Source organism: Aquarana catesbeiana, linkage group LG11, assembly GCF_042186555.1.
Source record: "Aquarana catesbeiana isolate 2022-GZ linkage group LG11, ASM4218655v1, whole genome shotgun sequence".
Taxonomy (NCBI): domain Eukaryota; kingdom Metazoa; phylum Chordata; class Amphibia; order Anura; family Ranidae; genus Aquarana; species Aquarana catesbeiana.
The window spans coordinates 188,221,711-188,246,128 of record NC_133334.1 but is presented as its reverse complement, the minus strand read 5'-3'; the positions used below and the strand labels follow the sequence as shown (position 1 = coordinate 188,246,128).

Here is a 24,418-nt window from a genome sequence, read left to right as displayed (position 1 = left end):
CAGATTCAAGATACTTTTCGGGCATTGAAGGCTGCAGCTCCCAAAACTGAAATTATATCCTCTGAAATTATCCCCCATTTAGTTTGGTTGAACTCTGATGTCTGTTCAGTTTTTGAAAAAATTAGCAAAAAGAGTTAATAGGCGTTTAAAGAAATTTATGTCTTTAGGATATGGGGCATCAATTAGACATCTGGAATTGGAAGGTGGAATCCAAGGCTTGTATTGGAGAGATGGGATTCATCTGTCTGATATTGGCTTGGATATATTAAATTTAAATTTTCAGACAGCAATTGAACAGGCCACGGGCTGGGTGTTGTAGGCAGGAGGCTGATTATGGCTCCTGCCTTTTGTGGGACAATTTATTATGAAGTTTATACTTGGATAATACAACTCGAGCGATAAAAGCTGAGTGAGTTGTTCATTGCAATATTGAGTTAAGTTATTGATGAATTCTGCTAGAAAATGTATTATAGAATTGATTAATGATATTTAATATCAATATGTAAACCAACAAATAAAGCCGCGGCCAATAAAATAAAGTTTTATTAATCCAAAGGTTGTACAAGTTTATTTATTAAGATAGCTGTCTGAGAGTTAATTGACTGCCTGTAGTCCCATAAATCTCTTTTCCTCCAGACGTAAAGAGTGCCCTTTTTCTTCTGTGATGACAAGTGAATAACTCAACACCAAGTTCACTATATAGAACACTTATGTATTTGTACATGTTGATCATATCCTTTCTTAATCTCCTCTTCTCAAGAGAAAATAAATTCAGTTTCTTCAATCTTTCCTCATAGCTGAACACCTCCATGCCTCGAATCAGTTGGGTTGCTCTTCTCTGCACCTTCACCAGTTCCCAGATATTCTTTTTGTGAACTGGTGCCCAAAACTGAACTGCATATTCCAGATGAGGTCTTACTAATACTTTGTACAGGGGCAAATGATACCTCTCTCTCTCTGGAGTCTATACCTATCTTAAAACAAAAAAGGACTTTGCCCGCTTTGGAAACCACAGCTTGGCATTGCATGCTATTATTAATAATTTGGCTGGCCAAAGACCAGAGCACTTTTTGCGATTTAGCACTGCGTCGCTTTAACTGACAATTGCGCGGTCGTGCGACGTGGCTCTCAAACAAAATTGACGTCCTTTTTTTTCCCACAAATAGAGCTTTCTTTTGGTGGTATTTGATGACTTCTGTGGACTTTAATTTTTGCACTATAAACAAAAAAAGAGCGTCAATTTTGAAACAAAACGCATTATTTTTTACTTTTTGCTATAATAATACCCCCAAAAAAGATATAAAAAACATTTTTTTCCTCAGTTTAGGCTAATACATATTTCTTCTACATATTTTTGGTTAAAAAAAAAAAAAAAAAATCGCAATAAGCATTTTTATTAATAATTTTTTTTTTTACTAGTAATGGCAGCGATTTTTATAGTGACTGTGACATTATGGCGGACACGTCGGACAATTTTGACACATTTTTGGGACCATTGGCATTAATACAGCAATCAGTGCGATTAAAAATGCATTGATTACTGTAAAAATGTCACTGGCAGTTAACACTAGGGGGCAGTGAAGGGGTTAATGTGTGTCCTAGTTTGAGTTCTAACTGAAGGGGGATGGGGACTTTGCAGGGAAGCTAACAGATTGTTCATACTCTATATGAACAGACGATCTGTCAGTTCTCCCCACAGAGATCTGAAAACTGTGCATTTACACACACAGTTCCGAGTTCTCTGTGAGCCACGAGCGATCGCGGGAGCCAGGCGGTGATCAAGACCGCCCGACACTCGCATCGGCTCGGGGAGCGAGCGGGGGGTGCGCTCGCCCCCTAGTGGCCACAGGGCGAAGCGACGTTACATAGCGTCGTTTGGCCCAGCCGTGCCATTCTGCTGCAGTACAACTGCAGCGGCTGGTTGGCATGTGGTTAAATGGTTTGTTAACCCATCCATACAAAACTATGCCAGCCTCTCTATTAGAGGCTGGCATAGAACACTATGTCAGTAGTTTTAAAAAACAAGCAGTGTAAATACCTAATTTGAGCTGTCTTCAGGCTGGTCACATCACTCACGGCCGTTTGGGGAAATTTTTAAATGTTAATTTTGCAAGAATAGTGTGTGTGTGTGTGTGTGTGTGTGTGTGTGTGTGTGTGTGTGTGTGTGGGGGGGGGGGGCAGCCGGAGACAGACACAGAGGGGAATGACAGGCAGGAAGGAGGGGGGAGAGCGGAGAGCGGGGCAGCCTATCACGGAGGCGCTTTGACCATGGTGATCAGGTGGTCATACAGGAAGTGGCAAGTTCAGGTTTTTTTTTTACAGTTTAGAGGGGGGCAGATTACACAGCACAGGCGCTGTGCTGTGTAATCTGCTTTAAGGGTCCAGAATCTGCATTTTTTGGGGGGGTTAACAAACACTTTAAGCTTATGATCTACCAAGACACCCAGATTCTTCTCCGCCATTGCTTTTCCCAGTTGTACTACCCCTAGTATGTATGATGCATGCATATTCTTAGTCCCTAAGTGCATAACTTTACATTTATCAACATTAAACCTCATTTGCCACATAGTTGCCCAATTAAACAGTGCACTGAGGTCAGATTGTAAATTGGAGACATCCTGTTAGGACGTTATTCCACTGCATAGCTTGGTGTCATCTGCAAAGACTGAAATGGTCATTTTAATCCCAGACCCTATATCATTGTTATTATATTAAAAAGTAAGGGTCCCAACACTGAACTTTGGGGTACACCACTGATAACCTTAGACCATTCAGAGTAAGAATCATTAACCACTACTCTCTGAATTCTGTCTTTTAGCCAGTTTTCTATCCATTTACAAACAGATTTTTCAATGCTGTCTTAAATGCTTTTGCAAAATCCAAGTATACCTCGTCCACAGCCACCCCTCTGTCCAAGGTTCTACTTACCTCCTCATTAAAAAGAAATCAGATTTGTCTGACAACTTCAGTCTTTCATGAATCCATGCTGTCTGTTGCTTAAAATATTTTTTTCCAGGAAGAACTAATCTATGTGGTCTTTAATTAAACTCTAAATGTGGGGCTTCCTGGGTGTGTGAAAGCAGCAGGAAATTACGATAGCTTAAAAATGCCTGCTAAAGCTCCGTATGCATGAACTCTAAAAATTGAACTTTGAAAACTGAACAGAGAAATGGTAAATGACTGTGAAAATGCAGCAATCAACCATCTCTAAACTGAACTACAGCAAACATTAAACTAAACGTAAGCTAAATAAGAAAGTAAATGTAAAAAATACATATGAAAGTAGAAAATCACTAAGCTTACATGACAAGCGGTAAGTCTGAGCTCCAGGCAGATATAAAAACACTGAATCATGAAGTTATGAAAGCCTCAGGCCTGCTTTACTGCATATAAGTTTACAGTAAGCATGCAGACAGTAGGAGAAAACAGAGGGATGATCTCAGTGTGCTGCTTCTCCTTCATTATCCAATCAACAAGTTGGGGGAGTGTCCAAGTTCTGCTACATTTACAGTGGAGACCAAAGGCCTGGCTATGCACTCTGGCATTGATGGTTAGATCACAAGGCTGCCAGGTAAATGGGTTTGCATACATGTTTTTTACCTGTACCTTCAGTTAAATCTGGTTGTGGGCCACCCAGGTTTTCACATTAGTGATGCCGCATGTTTACCTTTAGTTGTTTTGCCTGGTGTTCAGCTTTAATCTGGTTGTGTGCCACCCAGGTTTTCACATTAGTGATGCCGCATGTTTACATCAGTGGAAGGTGGATAGTGTAGCAATGATACTAGCAGTTTCTATCACTCAGTGAGTTTCTTTTACTCTGTGCCTAGTGAAGGAAACGGTTTATCTTCTTTTATTGTAATCATATGCACCAATGTTTAAGTTTCAGCTACACATGAGATTTTACATCATTTACTAGCTTGAGGTTACCCGCATTGACAACCGCCTTATCTACAAAACACTGAATTCAGTGGTTTGAACATGCAAGAAGATCATTTTGATAGAAAAAAATCCACTTGCTCCAAATAAAAGAAATGAAACAGCAGCAGATGCAGAGGAAAGTACAGTTAGAAGACTAAACCATTGTAGTTGGCAACATGACCTCTTATAGCAGCTTTTCACCAATATCCATAAATAATAATTAACTGATATTCTAAAAACTCCCATCACTACAAAAAAGTTCAGCTGTACAAACACGTCTTCCACTGCCATTATGAGAAAGAGGAGTACAGAAGGTACATAGCTCTAAATGTCCTTTGTAAGACTCTTCCAGGAACTGTCTTTTACCCATGCTTCAATAAAGCTGAAAATATTTTATGACTAGGTTCAATATGTAAAAAAATATAGCATTATGGAATACATTTACATCCAAAAATATATATGATATCTGGTGAAGAGCACCTGGTAGCTTGTTAAGATAGGTCAACTGTGAATCCATCACTCTGAATGGGTTTGGTAGAAATGTCAAAAAAAGTCTGTTTCCTAAAATTATTAAATGATGGCTCAGCACAAAACCGGTCATCAAGCTGACATTCAGTAGTTCATATAACATCTAAACCAAGCTTAACCAACATTTCTGCACCTGATCAGGTTGCCACATGTGTAAAACTGGGGTCCTTGTGAACCACATGTGTTAAACCAGACTGACTCACAAGACCATATAATCTTTTGCCAGACATAAAAAACATTCAAGGTGGTCAGTGTAATGACAGCTGCTGATGTCAGGAACAAAGTGAGCGGTGGTCTACAGATTCTCTCTCCAATAAGTAACAGATAGGTATGTCCCCATACAGAGCAGGATCAGTCATGGGATTAAGAAGTAGAAAAAAAAGTACAACCCCAAGAATGTAGAAAATGAGAATAGTTATGCGTTGTGGATGGTCCAAAGCTGTAAATATTGCTGGGAATCCAATGTAATTGCAGAAGGAATGGCAAAGTACGGGTCCTATAATGTGCCCTAAAAGAAATAAAACAATCATAAGCTGTGGCAGGTGAATCATAATTGATGAAAAACATTAATAGCATCCTCTAAGCCGCCTGAAAGTTAAATGTTTTCTCCACTGCAGTGCCTTTGAAAAGCTGTTTTTTCAACCAGGTGTCAGTTATATTTTGACAAAAGGCATTTCCCCTCCTGTTTTACACCACTGACTGATGGACAACAGAGTGCAAACCAGGAGAAGACAGTCAATCATAAAATAAGAAGCATTGTACAAAAGTTGCCATCTGTACTATGGAAACTTGTATAAAGTTAAATATTCATTCTATGCAGAACACCCAATTTAAAGTGGTGTACCTTATATTGACAATAATGTGCAACATGTTTAGTTATTTAAATTATATTCTAAAAATACTTGTCATTGTCATACAGTATAAACGCACAAAAAATTGTGCGCTTAGTGCAAAAGGAGATAATGCAGCAACCTATATTCTGGACACAAAGGAATTTCAAAAAGAATCCCAAACCACCTCATAGACAAGTGTGCCAGATCCCTCAGCAAACAGTAATGATCTCCAAATAAGAGATCAACAGCACAGAAATCATCCAATTGGTGGGCCACCATTCTGGATACCACTGACTCCACGGCCTCCACAGGTTTATCCCTTGAAGATGTCCATTGCACCAGATGAAATGTGTGTAGGGTAATGCCAGTGGCATATGATGTTGATCCCTGGTTTGGTGTGTTTAGCCTGTGTTACTCACTCTTTTGTGAGCATATCTACTTTTAATAAATCCTGTGATTTTAGCATACTAATCTCTATGGTCTTTTGTTCTTTCTCCTACCCATTATTACTTTGAGGTGCTGGCTTTGGATAACCAGTGAAGGGCTTTGGAGCCGGTGGAGTCAGTGGTATCCTGTGTGGTGGCACCTAAACTGGATGATTTCTGCGCTGTTGATCTATTATCATTTGGAAATCATTACGGTTTGGTAACAGAACTGGCACACTTGTCTGTGAGGTGGTTTGGGATTCTTAAACGTGGACTTTCATCATTTTCAAGATTCCACATGTGGACTTTTATATATTTCTCTTTGAAGTTTACTTTTTTGTTCTGCATAAGTGAATTATATGTAATGGGACTGCTATTTCACTATTTGATGCAGTTTGTTTATTATGTTTAATATAAGTTAACCATATTTTTTTCACACAATATTTGTGCCTTGTATACAGTAGGCATGTAAACCTCAAAGGCCTTTAAAGGGGCACCACTCGCCCATTGGCTTCCAGGGCTCTGGTATTACAGAAATAAGGTAGAGACATACTTCAGGGATGTTCAATTTTAATCAACCAATCATGTGCTAGCAAAAATACATTTTTTCAATTTAATTTGCACATGATTCAAAGTGAATGCAGGTTCAGAACTGGTTAATGAATCTACGTTGGTTCTGGAAAGGTGTAAGGCTAAATAGATAGCCAACATTTCAATTCTGGGTGAGGAGAACTGGGGTGATGCTTGGAACTACCCAGTAACCCATCTAATTCCTGCTAGAGATCACCTTAACTAGTTTAAATTCCTTCACTGAACTTATCGGATGCAATTTAGCATTGCAAATATATATCCTAAATTACTCCTAAACTTGCTCGGGGAAGTTCCCAACATTCAGCTTTTACTCATGTAACGGAACGTCTCCGCTTGAGTGCTTTCGTCATATACCACTTCCTCCCAGTCTGGATATAGATATTAGAAATTCCAACCGCTCACAAGCACAGAACAAGACGATACTTGTTTAGTTGCTAACAATGGACTCTTTTATTAGAACCAAAATTACAAGTCTTTATATACAGTTAAAGAGGAGGTTCCACCTTCCTGCTCATATTACTCTAACAATACAACTGTAACCAGAAACCTAATTAACATGAGCTAGTTTACTAAATCATTTACCCAGACTAGGTGACTCAGAGACATGACCTTTAGGACAGACTTGTGGTCACCGAGCTTCACACAGTAGTATAAACACAGGACACCTTCTCACAATAGCAGGAGCTAATTACAATTAACAATACAAACAGTGATCCCCCCCCCCCCCCTCAAGCCTAGTAGGCAACAAACTATAGTAGGAGTAGACTGTCCGGCTCCTACCCAGTTCTACAGGCCAATGTGATCAGCTCTCTCAACTAACATGTTGAGTTCAGAATCAAACAAACCAAGAATAGTCTTTACATATATCCTGGGAGATATCGTGGATAAATATTACTGTCCCATTTTAAGCAATCCAATACATACCCTCCCAGTCACCATTTCCAATATGGCGTACACAGGGTTCCCAGAATCTGTGTGTCCTGGGAGACAAGGACCCGAATCCAAAGTAACACCACCTCAAGGGTCCCCAGGCATACAGCTCACAAAGTGCACCATTCCCCCAAATGCCAGGGCCCATAATCGGTAGGCAAGAGGTTGGCATTCAGTCCCCTCCAAAAGCCTCTGTCCCGGGTGAGTCTGTTACAACTAACATCTTGTAGGACTATCCCCAAATAAAAGTATTTTGGGCAGAAATTGCCCAATAAGAGGCAACTCCTATAGGGTTTGTTCCCAATATGCATCAACCTTCTGAGTGTGAAAGAGGGACTGGTAATAACAGTTGCTGCCAGAACATTGCTCAGCTTGTTTTCTACCGCACTGAGCCACCAAATGGCTCTTTCAGCAAGGAAAGGGAAAGATCTTGGTACCTTTACGTTACATATGAAAATAGGGGGTGTGCAAATAAATGTAAAAGTGTGGCTAGAATAGGTAAATAATATTTAATTAAACGCATAATATGTGACTTTACAAAGATGCAAACATCAAGTTAATGTATAAGTACCAACTGAATGCTCTGTAGCTGGATAACATACCATTATGTATTCATATTATTCTGCAGTAACAAGTTCTGTATGGCTGGTTAGAGAGACAGTAGTACAAGTAATCCCTACCAACTGATTGTGCTTAGTTCCAATATTATATCTTTGTTAGCTCTCCAGTGCAAGAATGGTGCACATAAATGCGGCTAAAAGTTAAAACTGAAATATTGGAAGACTGACAAATCTCCAACAATTGTAGAATTGTTAACGATAGTAAATCAGATCCAGTTAATGGAAGAACTGGTGGATGTTCGGAATTTAAAAAGTCCTTGGTATACATAGAGTATATGATAGGGAGTGAAGAAAATAGAAGGTTTATTATTAGTAAAGGTAAGAAGGTAAAATTGAGCTGAACTTTGTTTTTAGTAGTACTCCTTATTTGTTGAACTTAAAATGAGGAACCTTAGAGCTCCCAAAACGTGCTGGCTTTCTTCATTACAATTTGGTGAGAAAAGAATTATTACTGGACTGAATCAAGCTTTGTGGCTCTTTTTATTGCTCTATAGCGGGGTTCGGCAGCACATTGATCGCAATCTACTTGTCATCCGCAGGCAGGTTACAGGTAGACTGCGAGTGGGTCGCAGCCCTGCCAATTGATCGGTGGGGGTAGCATATGCGGGTTGCCCAGCCCTGCCAACCTGCATATGCTACCCCCACCGATCAATTGGCACGCCCCTTTCATATGCGGCTGCGGGGTGGGGAATGCCTCTAAGATGTGATGAGAGAGGAGGTCCGGTGGGATCAGCACGCCAGAACAGGTAGCTTTGCCACAGCAGTTTCCCTGCACTGCTCTGCATCAGGAAACCATGGGGTCTTGATCCCTCTGTGTGCCCTCTTGACCCCCAGTATCATCCCCTCCTAACCCCTCTGTGTGCCCTTCTCACCCCAGTGGCACGCCCTCCTAACACATCTGTAGTGTACCCTCCTGACCCCCTCAGTTTTGTGCCCTTCTGACCCTCCAGTACTGTGCCCTCCAGACCCCCCAGCCCGCCTGAACACCCAGTAACATGCCCTCCTGCCCCCCCCTGTACCATGCCTTCTTGACCACCCCAGTATCATGCCCTCCTGATCCTCCAGTACCATTCCCTGCTGACCCCCCAGCACTGTGCCCTCAAGACCCCCCATCTCCAAACTCTCCAGACTTCACTGTACCATGCACTCCGAACCTCCCTGCACTGTGCCTTCAAGACACCCTGTACCAGGCTCTTCTGTCCTCCCTCTGTACTGTACCTTTCTGACCCCCCTTTACACTGCCTTGTTGATGCCCTTCCTTTGTCCTGCTGACCCCTTGTCCTTTGCTCTGTTGATACCATGTTCTCTGGCCTACTAACCCCTGTCCTGCTCATCCCTGCCATCTGCCCTACTGATCTCTGTACACTGCTCTTCATACTACTGACCTCTGTACACTGCAATACATCCTACTGACCACTGTACACTGCCCTGCCTACTACTGACCCCTGTACACTGCCCTACAAACTACTGACCTCTGTACACTGCCTTAACTACTACTGTTATCTGTACACTGCCCTACAGCCTACTGACCTCTGTACACTGCCCTACAACCTACTGACCCCTGTACACTGTCCTATAGCCTACTGACCTCTGTACACTGCCCTACAGCCTACTGACCTCTGTACACTGCCCTACAGCCTACTGACCTCTGTACACTGCTCTACAGCCTACTGACCTCTGTACATTGCTCTACAGCCTACTGACCTCTGTAAACGGCCCTACCTACTACTGACCTCTGTACACTGCCCTACCTACTACTGACCTCTGTACACTGCCCTACCTACTACTGACCTCTGTACACTGCCCTACCTACTACTGACCTCTGTACACTGCCCTACCTACTACTGACCTCTGTACACTGCCCTACCTACTACTGACCTCTGTACGCTGCCCTACCTACTACTGACCTCTGTACGCTGCCCTACCTACTCCTGACCTCTGTACACTGCCCTACCTACTACTGACCTCTGTACGCTGCCCTACCTACTACTGACCTCTGTACGCTGCCCTACCTACTCCTGACCTCTATACACTGACCTCTGTACGCTGCCCTGCAGCCTACTGACCTCTGTACACTGCCCTGCAGCCTACTGACCTCTGTACACTGCCCTGCAGCCTACTGACCTCTGTACACTGCCCTGCAGCCTACTGACCTCTGTACACTGCCCTGCAGCCTACTGACCTCTGTACACTGCCCTGCAGCCTACTGACCTCTGTACACTGCCCTGCAGCCTACTGACCTCTGTACACTGCCCTGCAGCCTTCGATTTCTTTGTCTGATGTGGTTTGCTTTACTTACTTTTTCCAAGTATGGGCACGGCCCCTTTCCAACATGACGGCCGGCCCATACATGCTGCTCCACCTTGTGATAGACGCACGCCGTGGCGGCGCACATGCACGATGAGACACACGCCATCGCGGCGCGCATGTGCGGTATCCGCGGCGGTGTTCGTTGCCATGGTGACGCTTAACGTCCTCACGTGGAACGTACCTGATGGCGGCCTGGGCAGGCGAGCCGCGCTATTGGCTGGCGCAGCACCCTTTCCCCGCACACACCACATAAAAGGACGCCAGAGATGGCAAATGGCGTCACTCCTCCCTCGGGAATCACCGAGGGCCATCAGGGCAGACATTTTGCTGGATGTACACGAACCTTCACTGCTTCAGGCCACTTTGACCTGCATCCCTGGGGAAAGTAAGTGTGTTTTGCTCTACACATCCACATTAGAACAGGACCCTCTCTGTTGGGGAGGGGGAAAGAAAAATAATGATGGTAATTAATGATATTAAAAAGAGAGGGGGGGCTTACTGTAGCCCCCCACCCTCCCACTATTATCCTTTATCCATTACTCCCTATCTCTGCCCTATTCCAGACAGTCATCATAAATTTGATGCTGAAACGCCAAACACTTGGATTAAATCTACTTATCCAGCTGTCTTGTAGGAGATATAGGACATTTTTTAACTCATGGAGGACTGGGACTCTATACCCTGACATGGGAGATTACACTTATCCACGAAGTGCTTTGGGAGGACGTAAGTAATGTGACAGTTTCACAGTGCGGGAAATGTACACATACAATTTATGACATTATTATTTTGGGTTCTTTTTAGACTGTGATGCATTTCCCCGAAGAAGACTTTTCTTTGAAATACACATGTTGAAACGCGTTGGAATTCCACTACTCGACGCCACGGCTGTCCAAAAATTCTCCTTTTATTAGCCAATGTACTTTTTCAATCATTTGTAATGTGATATCCTTATATTTTTTTGCATATATACAGTTTTTCTTGAATTTAGTATCCCTATTTTTTGTAATTTTTGTACTTTTTAACTCTGATCGATAATAATAAAATTGATTTTTACTCAAATCAAAAAAATTTTCATTGCCTTAAAAATCCCTTCAGAGGTTCATAGATTTTTTCTATAAATTGATATGGGATGATAGCAATGACACATCCACACCACCGAGGTCACATGTATACACTGCTCTACAGCCTACTGACCTCTGTACACTGCCCTACAGCCTACTGACCTCTGTACACTGCAATACATCTTACTGACCTCTGTAAACTGTCCTACCTACTACTGACCTCTGTACACTGCCCTACATACTCCTGACCTCTATACACTGACCTACCTACTACTGACCTCTGTACACTGACCTACCTACTACTGACCCCTGTACACTGACCTACCTACTACTGACCTCTGTACACTGACCTACCTACTACTGACCTCTGTACACTGACCTACCTACTACTGACCTCTGTACACTGACCTACCTACTACTGACCTCTGTACACTGCCCTACAGCCTACTGACCTCTGTACACTGACCTACAGCCTACTGACCTCTGTACACTGCCCTACAGCCTACTGACCTCTGTACACTGCCCTACAGCCTACTGACCTCTGTACACTGCCCTACAGCCTACTGACCTCTGTACACTGCCCTTGAGGTGTCAAGCGAGGATAGTCAGTGACGAGTTTACACAGCCAATCTGCACACCGTGGCAGCAACTTGGAGAGTTTACATGCTTTTGTGATCTGTATTAATGTAAGTGCAGTTGCGTTTTTAACATTCTAATTAAGCTTAACAGTGTTACACTATGGAGATTTCTTCCATCCTATCCTATATGATTCATTTGCTGCCTCGAACCTGGAGTTTGCATTGGAGGAGTGGAGGAGGAGTAAAAGGGAGATTACACATCCACACGTTTGAGTTTGTGAAGCCATCTACTACCATCTGATGATTGCATGCAAAGGAAGGAGGGGTGAAGGAGAGACAAAATATCCAAACATCATTAACGCCTGCGTGGCTCAGAGAGCCATCTAATGTTGGTGAGTAGGGGAACAACGCCACTGTGAAACTTCACTGGACACAGTTTTACATATCGACAAGTTCTTATGCACAGAGTACTTTATTACTTTTGAGCACTTTCTATATGAACTTTTTGTATTGTAAATTAGAAATATGTACTAATTTCACTTATAGAACTTTGGTTAGTTTGTTGGAACCTATATGCATTATTACGTTTATAGTTATTTTGGTTAATTTGTTTGATTCTATATGCAATATTAGGTTTATAGTAATTGTGGTTAGTTTGATCCTATATGCAATATTAGGTTTATAGAATTTTTTGCATAACTGATATTTATGTTTATACAGAGTTTTTCGGTACCATAGGTGTTTAAGGGCAGTGCTGCAGATACATGGATTAACACTATAGGGTTCATCAAACCTACACCACAGCAGCAGCCCTGTCATTTTGTAAGGATTCATTGGAGAGCCATAGCGCGGGTATACAACCATATGTTCACCTCTGAAAGATTGCCTACCCCTGCTCTATGGGACAACAAAGAGCTGCTTCTGAAAGTTAGATTCAGACTCCCAAATCTCTGTCCCCTTGAGGTCCAGCGCTCCAGCACATATTTACTCTGTGCTGGGAACTGTAGAAAGTAGCACCATGTGTGTTATAAAAAGTGCTAAACGGTGCAACAAGTAAACTGATGCAATGCATTTGTACCAGTTATGTATTGGAATATACTTTTTAGTACATGCATGGGCATGTCCAACAAAAAAGCTTAAAGCGGGGTTCCACTCAAATTTTTTTTTGCTGTAATTACCTTTATATTGTACTTTATTGTGGCACTTCCTGTCTCTCCTCCCACGGGAGTAGGCGTGTTTATTGCCTTTCCCTGGCGCCGCTCTGTCTCCTGGGAGCTTAGTGATCATGCATGTGAACAAGCTGTGAATGAACAGCATTCACCGCATCCAGGAAATCAATGCTTGTGGGGTTCACATGCCCACAAGCAAGATGGAAACAGCCAGCATCACATTTTTTAAGTTATTCTTCAGTCCGAAAACAGAGGTGGAAATATTACACCCAAACTGTGAGTATTATTTTGGGGTTAGCAAAGTGTCTCAATGACCAAAAAAAAAAGATTGGTCGCCGGACTCCCGCTTTAAGAAGGCAAGATGATGTGCTATCTGTGAAAAACCAATACCCAACTAGGATTAAATGATTAACTACAGAGCTATATTGCACTTTCCCGAAGTGAGGAGAAAAAAATCCTGCTTGTACTTTATGTGATGATGTACACTGTATATTGTTTTTCTATATTAAACGACAATTTAAATCATGGCAAATTGGTCTCACCAATATTCTCACCTGTTCTAATGAAGATAAAGGCTGTGTAAGCTCCAAACACTGCAGTATATGAAAATTGAAATGCTATAAAAAGAAAAAACAAATTCCTGGATTGACAATAGGAAACTAAACAGGAAAGAAAAAGTAAAACAGAAAATACAGGACGGAAGAGGTCAGAAAAAAAAGAAAACTTTGCTTTAAAAAGGAAACACATTACATACCAGCTGACAGAAATATGTTCAGAACAGTACCCTGTCGAAATCGTAGCTGCTCAATAACGTGATGGAAATGAGCTGAAACAAAACATACAGATATATAAAAAACACAGTAAATGTGAGCTAATGTGTGGTAGTAAAAAAATTTTCAGCAATATTCCTGCCATTGACACCAACAATGGGGCATAATTCCTTCCACTGACACCACCGATGGGGCATAATTCTTTCCATGGACTACAAAAATGTGGCACTATTCCCCCCCCCCCCCCCCAATACCAAATATCGGACATTGTTTACTCCCACTGGTAACAGTCCGGCGCCCCTAAAGTCTGAAGGACAGTAAACTGGCCCTGCCTTTAGAAAGTTTGGAGACCCCTGTTATACAGAATAAACAGCCCCATATCTTGGATAAAAAACGGTTTTTACAACATGTACAATAAGGGGAACTTCTAGTCTGTTCGATGTGTTTTTTAGATATTGAGTGAATTTACAGTGCATCCTGAAAGTATTCACAGCGCTTCACATTTTCCACATTTTGTTATGTTACAGCCTTATTCCAAAATGGATTCAATTAATTATTTTCCTCAAAATTCTACAAACAATACTCCATGACAATGAAATCTTTGCAAATGTATTAACAAAAAAAAAATAAAAAATCACATGTACATAAGTATTCACAGCCTTTGCCATGACACTCAAAATGGAGTTCAGGTGCATCCTGTTTCCACTGATCATCCTTAAGATGTTTCTACAACTTGACTGGAGTCCACCTGTGGTAAATTCAGTTGATTGGAAATTATTTGAAAAGGCACACAGTTTATATAAGATACCACAGTTAAAAGTGCATGTCAGAGCACAAATCAAGCCATTAAGTCCAAGGAATTGTATGTAGACCTCAGAGACAGGATTGTATTGAGGCATAGATCTGTGGAAGGGTACAGAAAAAAGGCTGTAGCATTGAAGGTCCCAATGAGCACAGTGGCCTCCATCATCTTTAAAAGGAAGAAGTTTTGAACCATTAGGACTCTTCCCAGAGCGGGTTGCCCAGGAAGGGAGGTGACCAAGAACCCAATGGTCACTCTGACAGAGCTCCAGCATTTCTCTGTGGAGAAAGGAGAACCTTCCAGAAGAACAACCATCTCTGCAGCACTCGACCAATCAGGCCTGTATGGTAGAATGGCCAGATGGAAGCCACTCCTCAGTAAAAAGGCACAGCCTGCCTAGAGTTTGCCAAAAGGCACCTGAAGGACTCTCAGACCAAACAAAATTCTCTGGTCTGATGAAACAAAGATTGAACTCTTTGGCCTGAATGGCAAGTGCCATTTCTGGAGGAAACCAGGCACCGCTCATCACCTGCCCAATACCATCCCTACAGTGAAGCATGGTGGTGGCAGCATCCTGCTGTGGGGATGTTTTTCAGCCGAAGGAACTGGGAGACTGGTCAAGATGGAGGAAAAGATGATTGCAGCAATGTACAGAGACATCCTTGATGAAAATCTGCTCGAAAGCACTCTGGACCTCAGACTGGGGCGAAGGTTTATCTTCCAACAGGACAACAACCTTAAGCACACAGCCAACAAATTAGTGGCTACGGGACAACAATGTGAATGCCCTAGAGTGGCCCAGCCAAAGCCCAGACTTGAACCCGATTTAACATCTCTGGAGAGATCCAAAAATGGCTGTGCACCGATGCTCCCCATTCAACCTGATGGAGCTTGAGAGGTCCTGCAAAGAAGAATGGGAGAAACTGCCCAAAAATAGGCGTGCAAAGCTTGTAGCATCATACTCAAAAGACTTGAGGCTGTAGCTGGTGCCAAAGGTGCTTCAACAAACTACTGACCAAAAGCTGTGAATACCTTATGTACATGGGATTTTTTTTCTTTTTTATTTTTAATACATTTGCAAAGATTTCAAAAATAGGATTTTTATAACAGCTTACCTGTAAAATCCTTTTCTTGGAGTACATCACAGGACACAGAGGTCCCTCCCCTCTTCTAATACACATTTACTGTTTTGCTACAAAACTGAGGTACACCCAGTAAGGGGAGGGTGTCACGGTACTACTTACAGTGAGCCCACAGGCGAGCAGGTGACACGGGAACCCCCAGGGTGTGGAGTCTAAGGGCCAGCTGGTATTCTGCTAGGGACCCCCCCACGAGGGTTTGGGCTTAGCTGCGTGCTGACCCCAGGTCATGACCCCCGGATTCACCTTGTTTGCTAGGGAAGTACCAGAAGACTCTGTCAGGCAAAGATGGATGGATGAAGCAAAGGAGAGCCAGATAGCAAGCCAAGGTCAGCGCAGGCTGCAGACAATGTAATCAGAACAAGCCAAGTCGGTACACAAGAGAGCAGTTCACTAGAGGTCAGGTTAAAGCAGGTTACAAGCAGGGAGCTCAGAAACAAGCGTTGCTCGAGCAACCATAAAGTAGTTGAAGAGGGATTTAAATAGAGAAGCACACGAGGGGCTGGATGGGAAGTAGCAGGAAGGAATTATATATTAAGCAACAGGTGAGGCCGGCGACACCCATAGCTGCAGAGTGCAGCAGAGCTGAACACAAGCTAGTGGAACAACAGGTGTCAGCCAACCTACAGCAGTAAATGTAAGACACAGATCAGCTCTGCAGCTTATCTGTGACAATACCCCCCATCTTTATGAGGTCCCCCTACACGTCTGGGGGCTGGCTTGGAGTGAAATTTCCTATGGAATCTGGTCACCAAGCGTGCGGCTGAGATATCGGTGGCAGGAACCCAAGACCTCTCCTCCGGACCATAGCCCTTCCAATCAGATAGAGCAGCTTCCCTCGGGAGTATTTGGAGTCCAATATTTCTTTAATCTCATACTGATCCGTGGTATCAGCCACAGGAGCGGGGTGAGAAGAAGGGCGAGAGAAGCGATTGAGGACCAGTGGCCTGAGCAGGGAGACATGGAAGGCTTTGGGCATCCTGAGATGAGAGGGCAGACGGAGCTTGAAAGCAACTGGATTGATCTGATGGAGAATAGAAAATGGACCAATGAAGCAAGGGGCAAATTTCATTGAGGGCACCCGGAGTCGGATGTGCTTGGTAGAGAGCCAAACTCTATCGCCAGGCAGGAACTTAGGAGCTGGACGGCGATGACGATCTGCTGCCGTTTTATGCTTGGAAGCAGCTAGATGAAGATTCTCAGAGACTTCTTTGCAGACTGAGTTGAAGGACCTTTGGGTCTCAGCTGCTGCTGGTACAAGAGGAGAAATGGGAACAGGAAAAGTAACAGATGGATGCTGCCTGTAAACTGTGAAGAAGGGAGATTTTCCACAACTGGCATTGGAGTGATGGTTTAAGGCAAACTCTGCCCAGGGCAAAAGGTCCACCCAGTCATCTTGGTGGGCTGAGATGAAGGCACGGAGAAAACGTTCTACATTTTGATTGACACGCTCCGTTTGCCCATTGGTCTGGGAATGAAAGGCAGATGAAAAATCCAATTTAATCCCAAAGGAGCTGGCCAAGGCTCTCCAAAACCGAGCAGTAAATTGAACTCCTCTGTCAGAGACGATATGTGAAGGCATCCCATGAAGACGAAAGATCTCCTTAATGAAAGTCGTGGCAAGACTGGGAGCAGAAGGTAGGCCTGGGAGAAGAATCACGTGACACATTTTGGAGAACCGATCCACCAATACCCACATGACTGTAGAACCTGTTGAGGGGGGCAGATCCGAGATAAAATCCATGGAAATACAACACCAAAGTATATCGGGAACTGGTAAGGGCAGAAGCAACCCAGCTGGGGTGGACGTGGAAGACACAAACAATCCGTACAAGCTTGAATACTCTTTGACATCCTTACGAAGAGAGGGCCACCAGTAATGACGCTGAAGGTCACAAGTACGAGGTATACCAGGATGTCCAGAGAACTTAGAGTCATGTGCCTAGGCAAGGAGTTTAGGACGAAGTGCAGGAACTACAAACGTTTTACCTGGAGGCTGTGTAGACCGGAGCTGAGTAGTGGCTAGAATACGATGCGGAGGGATGATGGGACCAGGATCAAGGTGATTCTCAGAATCGTTGATATCAAACGACCTGGACAAGGCATCGGCTTGAAGGTTTTTGGCACCTGCACAAAAGGTAAAGTTGAAGTTAAAGGGGGCAAAAAAAGAGGGCCCACCGAGCTTGAGGTGGGTTCAAGCATTTCGCGGATTGTAAATACTGCAGATTTTTATGATCAGTATAGATGGTAATACAATGGGGAGAACCCTCTAGAAGATGTTGCCATTCTTGAAGAGCTAGTTTAATAGCCAGTAGTTCACGGTCCCCAATGGTATAGTTCTTTTCTTTCCTTAGAAAACTTCTTGGAAAAGAATCCGCAAGGCTGAGACTTGCCCTTCTGAGCTTGGAGTAGGATGGCACCGACCCCTACTGAAGAGGCATCAACCTCCATAGAAAAGGGTTTCGTAATGTCCAGACGTAGGAGAATTGGGAATTGGGGCGGAGAGGAAGGCTGCCTTGAGTTTGTGGAAAGCATCAATGGCTTCAGGGGACCAGAGCCGGGCATTGACACCCTTGCGGGTGAGAGATAGTAATTGGTGAAGCCCAAAAAGCGTTGGGTGGCTTAAAGACCAGAGGGCTGGGGCCACTCAGAGATGGCCCGACGTTTGGCTGGATCCATGAGGAGGCCCTGTGACGAGATTATGAAGCCCAGAAATGGAACTTGTGTTTGTTCAAATAGACATTTCTCCAATTTTGCATATAGACAATTGTCCCGCAGACGCTGTAGCACAGCTTTCACATGGAGACGATGGGTATGTAAGTCTGGTGAAAAAATAAGAATATCACACAGACATACAGAAGTTTGTGGAAGATCTCATTAACCAGATTTTGGAAGACAGCTGGGGCATTACATAAGCCAAAGGGCATCACGAGATATTCATAATGTCCGTCCCTGGTGTTAAAGGTGGTCTTCCACTCGTCTCCTTCCCGGATTCTTATTAAATTGTAGGCACCTCTAAGATCCAATTTGGTAAAAACATGAGAACCTCGCAGTCTGTCAAAGAGTTCTGAAATTAAAGGAAGAGGGTATCGGTTCTTCACAGTGATGGCGTTAAGACCCCTGTAGTTGATGCATGGACAAAACCATCTTTTTTCCCCACAAAGAAAAATCCGGCTCTGGCAGGTGAGCTGGATTTCCTGATGAAACCCTTTTTCAGGTTTTCCTGAATGTATTCATACATGGGTTGTGTCTCTGGGATAGATAGAGGGTAAACTCGGCCTCGGGGAAGAGAGGTCCCTGGTAAAAGATCATAGTCTCTGTGAGAAGGAAGGCGATCAGCAGACTTTTTGCAGAAAACATCTCGGAAGGGCTGATATTGGGAAGGCAACATGGGAATTGTGGAGGTTTCAGCCAGAGGAATGGAAGGAGGTTGTAGTACCTTGGAAATACATAGTTGCTGGCACTAAGGACCCTAAGCCAATACTTGCCCACAGTTCCAGTCAAGATGCGGAGAGTGTTTCTGCAAGGATCAGTCTAGATCACCTCTCTCTGAGTGACCTAGACCCTGGAGTCCCGGGGGGATTGGACAGGAGTTCAAAAGATGTCTTTTAATCACCACAATAAAGGCACAAGCCTAATCCCATGTGTCGGGCACACTCCTCTGGAGCGAGGCGAGTTCATCCAAGCTGCATAGGTTCTTCCGTGTGAGAGGTTAAAGACGGAGAGGATTCCACAGGTCTTTGGACTACCTGTGCTGGACGGCCAGCAGGGGGATGACTGGATTTAGATTTGTCCAGGGCCCACTCCTGAAAGCGAATGTCTATTTGAATGCTCAATGCGATTAAATCATCCAATGAGGTAGGAATGGTGCGTCCAGCGAGTTCATCCTTTACACGCTCAGATGGGCCTTGCCAGAAGGTAGCAGTAAGGGCCTCATTATTCCATTTGAGTTCAGCGAACAGCGTATGGAATTGAACTGCAGATTGGCCGACTGTCATTCCTTGCTGATGAAGACGAAGGAGGGCCCCAGCAGCAGAAGACACTCTGGCAGGCTCATCAAAAGTTTTCCGGAATGCATTCAAAAAGGACTGGAGGACTGAGGTGATAGAATTGTGTGATTCCCAGAGTGGGGAGGCCCAAGCTAGAGCATCACCGTCCAGGAGAGAGATTATATAGCGACTTTGGTGCGATTAGTTGGAAAATGATGGCTGGAAAGTTCAAAGTGGATGGAATACTGATTAATGAAGCCCCGACAAGCCTTCGGGTCGCCAGAAAAACAAGGTGGTGGCGGCAGATGCAAGCAGGGATAGCCAGGTGTAGCAGGTAACACGGGAGCAGCTGAAGCAGAAGCATGAACGTGAAGAGCTGCAGTTGTAGCGAATTGCAGACGATCCAGACGGGAGGCAAGATCCTGTAGAACCAACATTATTTGCTCTTGATTTGCTTGCTGGGAGTTAAGTCTCTGAACTAGATGTTGCTTTTGATCCTCGGTCAGTGGCCGACTCTCAGAGGAGCTCATGGATTAAGCAAACTGTCACGGTACTATTTACAGTGAGCCCACAGGCGAGCAGGTGACACAGGATCCCCCAGGGCGTGGAGTCTAAGGGCCAGACGGTATTCTGCCAGGGACCCCCTCACAAGGGTTTGGGCTTGGCTGCGTGCTGACCCCAGGTCACGACCCATGGGTTCACCCTGCTCACTAGGGAAGTACCAGAAGACTCTGTCAGACAAAGATGGATGGATGAAGCAAAGGAGAGCCGGATAGCAAGCCAAGGTCAGGGTGGGCTGCAGACAATGTAATCAGAGCAAGCCGAGTCGGTACACAAGAGATCAGTTCTCAAGAGGTCAGGTTAAAGCAGGTTACAAGCAGGGAGCTCGGAAACAAGCGTTGCTCAAGCAACCAGAAAGTGGTCCGAAAGGGATTTAAATAGAGAAGCACGAGGGGCTGGACGGGAAATAGCAGGAAGGAATTATAAATTAAGCAACAGGTGAGGCTGGCGACACCCATAGCTGCAGAGTGCAGCAAACCTGAACACAAGCTAGTGGAACAACAGGTGCCAGCCGACCTACAGCAGTAAAGGTAAGATACAGATCAGCTCCGCAGCTGATCTGTGACTGTGGGGTTATATAGGGAGCTAAACTTCCTGTCTAGGGTGTGCCAGTGTCCATAACCTAAAGGTGTCTATATAACCCATACAGTTATTACTGTGGCTCTGTGTCCCGTGATGTACTCCAAGAAAAGGATTTTACAGGTAAGCTGTTATAAAAATCCTATTTTTGAAATCTTTGCAAACAGCTTACCTGTAAAATCCTTTTCTTGGAGTACATCACGGGACACAAGCCACAGTAATAACTGTGTGGGTTATATAGGCACCTTTAGGTGATGGACACTGACACCCCCCAGACAGGAATTTTAGCTCCCTATATAACCCCTAGCCTTACTGGGAGTACCTCAGTTTTGGAGCAAAGCAATAAATGTGTATTAGAAGAGGGGAGGCACCTCTGTGTCCCGTGATGTACTCCAAGAAAAGGTTTTTACAGGTAAGCGGTTATAAAAATCCTATCTTCTTTATCGTACATCATGGGACAAAGAGCCACAGTAATAACTGTATGGGATGTCCCAGAGCAATGCTAACTGAGGGGAGGGAGACACAAACAAAAGTAGGGTGCAATCAGACTTGAGGACCTATACTGCTGCCTGCAGCACACTGCGCCCAAAGGCGATATCCTCATGCCTTCTTACATCCACCTGATAGAATCTGGTGAATGTACGGACTGAAGACCAAGTTGCGGCCTTGCAGATTTGAGCCATGGAGGCCTGGTGATGCACTGCCCATGTGCGCTTTGATTTGAAAAGGTGGAACTTTCCGCTTCAAGCCATAAGATTGAATAATTACTTGCCAAATCCACTTAGCAATAGTAGATTTCGATGCTGCCTGTCCTTTTTTAGGACCTTCAGGCAACACAAACAAAACATCCATTTTCCGAATCTGAGCAGTCGCCTCCAAATAGACTTTGACCGCTCTCACTACATCCAGAGAACGTAGTGACTTTTCTTCCGTAGAACAGGGTTCTGGAAAAAATGAAGGCAGAACAATAACCTTTAGATGAAAACCTGAAACTACCTTCGGTAGAAAGCTAGGATGAGGATGCAATACTACTCTATCCTTGTGAATGATTAAATAAATATGACTCTTTACAAGAAAGACCGCCAATTTTGATACCCTTCTTGCAGAAGAAATGGCAACCAGAAAAACTAGCTTGCTTGTCAAAAGGACCAAGGGAATATGTTGTATCGGCTCAAAAGGTTGTTTCTGTAAAGCCGACAGAACTAAATTCAAGTCCCAAAGGTTCAGGGGTGCTCTAACCGGTGGATTAAGCCGCGTTACCCCCTGTATAAAGCTTCGGACCAAAGAATGCAAAGCAAGCGGACGTTGAAACAACACCAATAAGGCTGAGACCTGGCCCTTGATAATACTCAAGGCCAGCTTAATCTCTAAACCCATTTGCAGAAAGGCAAGGATTCTACCTATGACATACTTTCTGGGATGCCAACCCCTGGATTCACATCAGGAAACATATGCCTTGCAGACTCTATAATAAATGACTCTGGAAACTGGCTTTCTTGCCTTAATCAAGATATCATTGAGCCAGAAAGCCCGCAATTCTTCAGAATGTGGGTTTCGATAGCCAAACCGTTAAATTTAGCGTTTGTAAGGTAGGATGGAACACTGGTCCCTGCGATAGCAGGTCTGGACGAGGTGGTAGGGTCCATGGGGCTTCTACCGCCATCTTTACTATTTCTGCATACCAAGATTTTCTGGGCCACAAGAACCACTGACTACTTTTCCTGTTTGATCCTGCAAAGAAGTTGTGGTAGCAGCAGAATAGGACGGAGTGCATAAATCAGTGAGAACTGATACCACGGGGTCACCAACGTATCTGTTCTGCAAGCGAGTGGATCCCTTGTTTTTGACACAAAGTTGTCGACCTTGTTGTTGAACCTGGACGCAAACAGATCTACATCCAGGATCCCCCATCTTAGGCATATAGCCAGGAAGATGTCGGGGTGAAGGGACCATTCCCCGGGAATAACTACTGGCGACTTAAGTAGTCCACCTGCCAGTCCCCCGGAATGAATATTGCCGATATGCACGGCACATGCTTTTCTGCCCAGGTTAGGATCTGGTTTACCTCTCCCTGGGCTGCACGAATTCTGGTGCCTTGGTGATTGATATAAGCCACTGCTGTGACATTGTCGGACTGGATCCTGACAGGACAGCCCCGCAACCTGATTGTCCAGGCCTTTAGGGCTAGGTGCACTGCCTGAATCTCTAGAATGTTGATGGGTAAGGTCCAGGACTGCTCCCCAACCCAAAAGGCTGGCATCTGTTGTTACCACCTTCCAGGTAACTGGTAAGAAGGATTTCCCTTTCTGCAGATTCTCGGGTATCAACCACCAACTGAGGCTCTGACGCACTATTGGCGACAAGCGCATTGGAAAATCTAGCGCCTGGACTTTCTTGTTCCAGACAGACAGGATACTGTTTTGCAGCAGTCTTGAATGAAACTGAGCATAGGGAACCGCTTCGAATGAAGCCACCAGCTTTCCCAACAACTTCATGCAAAGGCAAATAGAAGGACCCTTCTTCGCCCTGACCACCTGAACCAGCTCCTTTATGGCACTGATCTTTGCCTGGGGTAAAAATACCCTCTTTTGGGTTGTATCTATAACCAGACCCAAGTACTCTAGTCTTCTTACTGGCTTTAAAGAAGACTTCTCAAGGTTGAGGACCCAACCTAGGTATTCCAGGTAGTTGACTGTGGTGACCAAGTTTTGGTCTAAGTGGGCTACCGACCGCTCTATCAAGAGCAGGTCGTCTATGTAAGCTATAATTGTTATACCCTGGGCCCTTAATCTGGCCAGAGGAGAGGCCAGGACCTTTGTAAACACCCGAGGTGCAGTAGCTGGACCGAAAGGTGGAGCTACAAACTGAAAATTAAGTTTTTTCACTTCGAAATGCAGATATTTCTGATGAGCGGGGAAAATAGGTACATGCAGGTATGCATCCTTGATGTCGACTGATGCCAGAAGTTCTCCTCCTTGTAGGATGGAGACTACTGATCGGATTGATTCCATGCGAAAAGATCGAATTTTCAGGAAACGGTTTAGATCTAGAATGGGTCTGACACCCCCATTTGGTTTTGGCACCGTTAAAAGGTTTGAATAAAACCCAAACCCCTGCTCTTTCATGGGAAACACCATGATCACTTTTTGCGACAAGAGTCGGTCTAACACTTGAAGGTGAGACATCTTTTTCTCTGGATCTTTGGGAACATTTGATCTGAGGAAACGAGGAGATGGGAATTCTCAGAACTCTAGTTTGTAACCTAGAGTTATTGTGGAGACCACCCATCTGTCCTGAAAATCCCACTGCCAGACCCTTGAGAACTGTAGCAGTATTACCCCCACTCGAACGAGCGGGAGCACCCCTTCATAAAGAGGCTTTAGCATTCTGTCTTGTAGGTTTCCTCCCCCAGGACTTCTTTTGTCCCTGGGGTTGACTGAGTTTTACCTCTTGAACCTGGCGGTGGAGGCCGTTGCGACTGCCTGGAGGCTGATGCCCCTGGCACTGGAGAAAGGGCCCGTTTAAATGAGGGATGTTTACTCCTTTTCTTAACTGGCAAAAGGGTACTTTTGCCACTTGATATCTTTTGGATATAATTGTCCAAATCATCCC

The 24,418-nt window shown here is 44.2% G+C and overlaps 1 protein-coding gene across 1 annotated transcript in view; it reads right to left on the bottom strand.

Moving 5' to 3' along the window:
* Nucleotides 1-3,824: 3,824 nt before the first annotated feature.
* RCE1 (Ras converting CAAX endopeptidase 1) overlaps nt 3,825-24,418 on the bottom strand; it is a 228,525-nt gene continuing 207,931 nt past the window's right edge. Inside the window, exons 6-8 of the mRNA XM_073605129.1 lie at nt 13,721-13,792; nt 13,521-13,583; nt 3,825-4,954 (exon numbers count right to left, since the gene is read on the bottom strand). Coding sequence (XP_073461230.1) covers nt 4,719-4,954; nt 13,521-13,583; nt 13,721-13,792 — 371 coding nt within the window. The 3' untranslated portion in view covers nt 3,825-4,718. The remainder of the gene's footprint in view (nt 4,955-13,520; nt 13,584-13,720; nt 13,793-24,418) is intronic.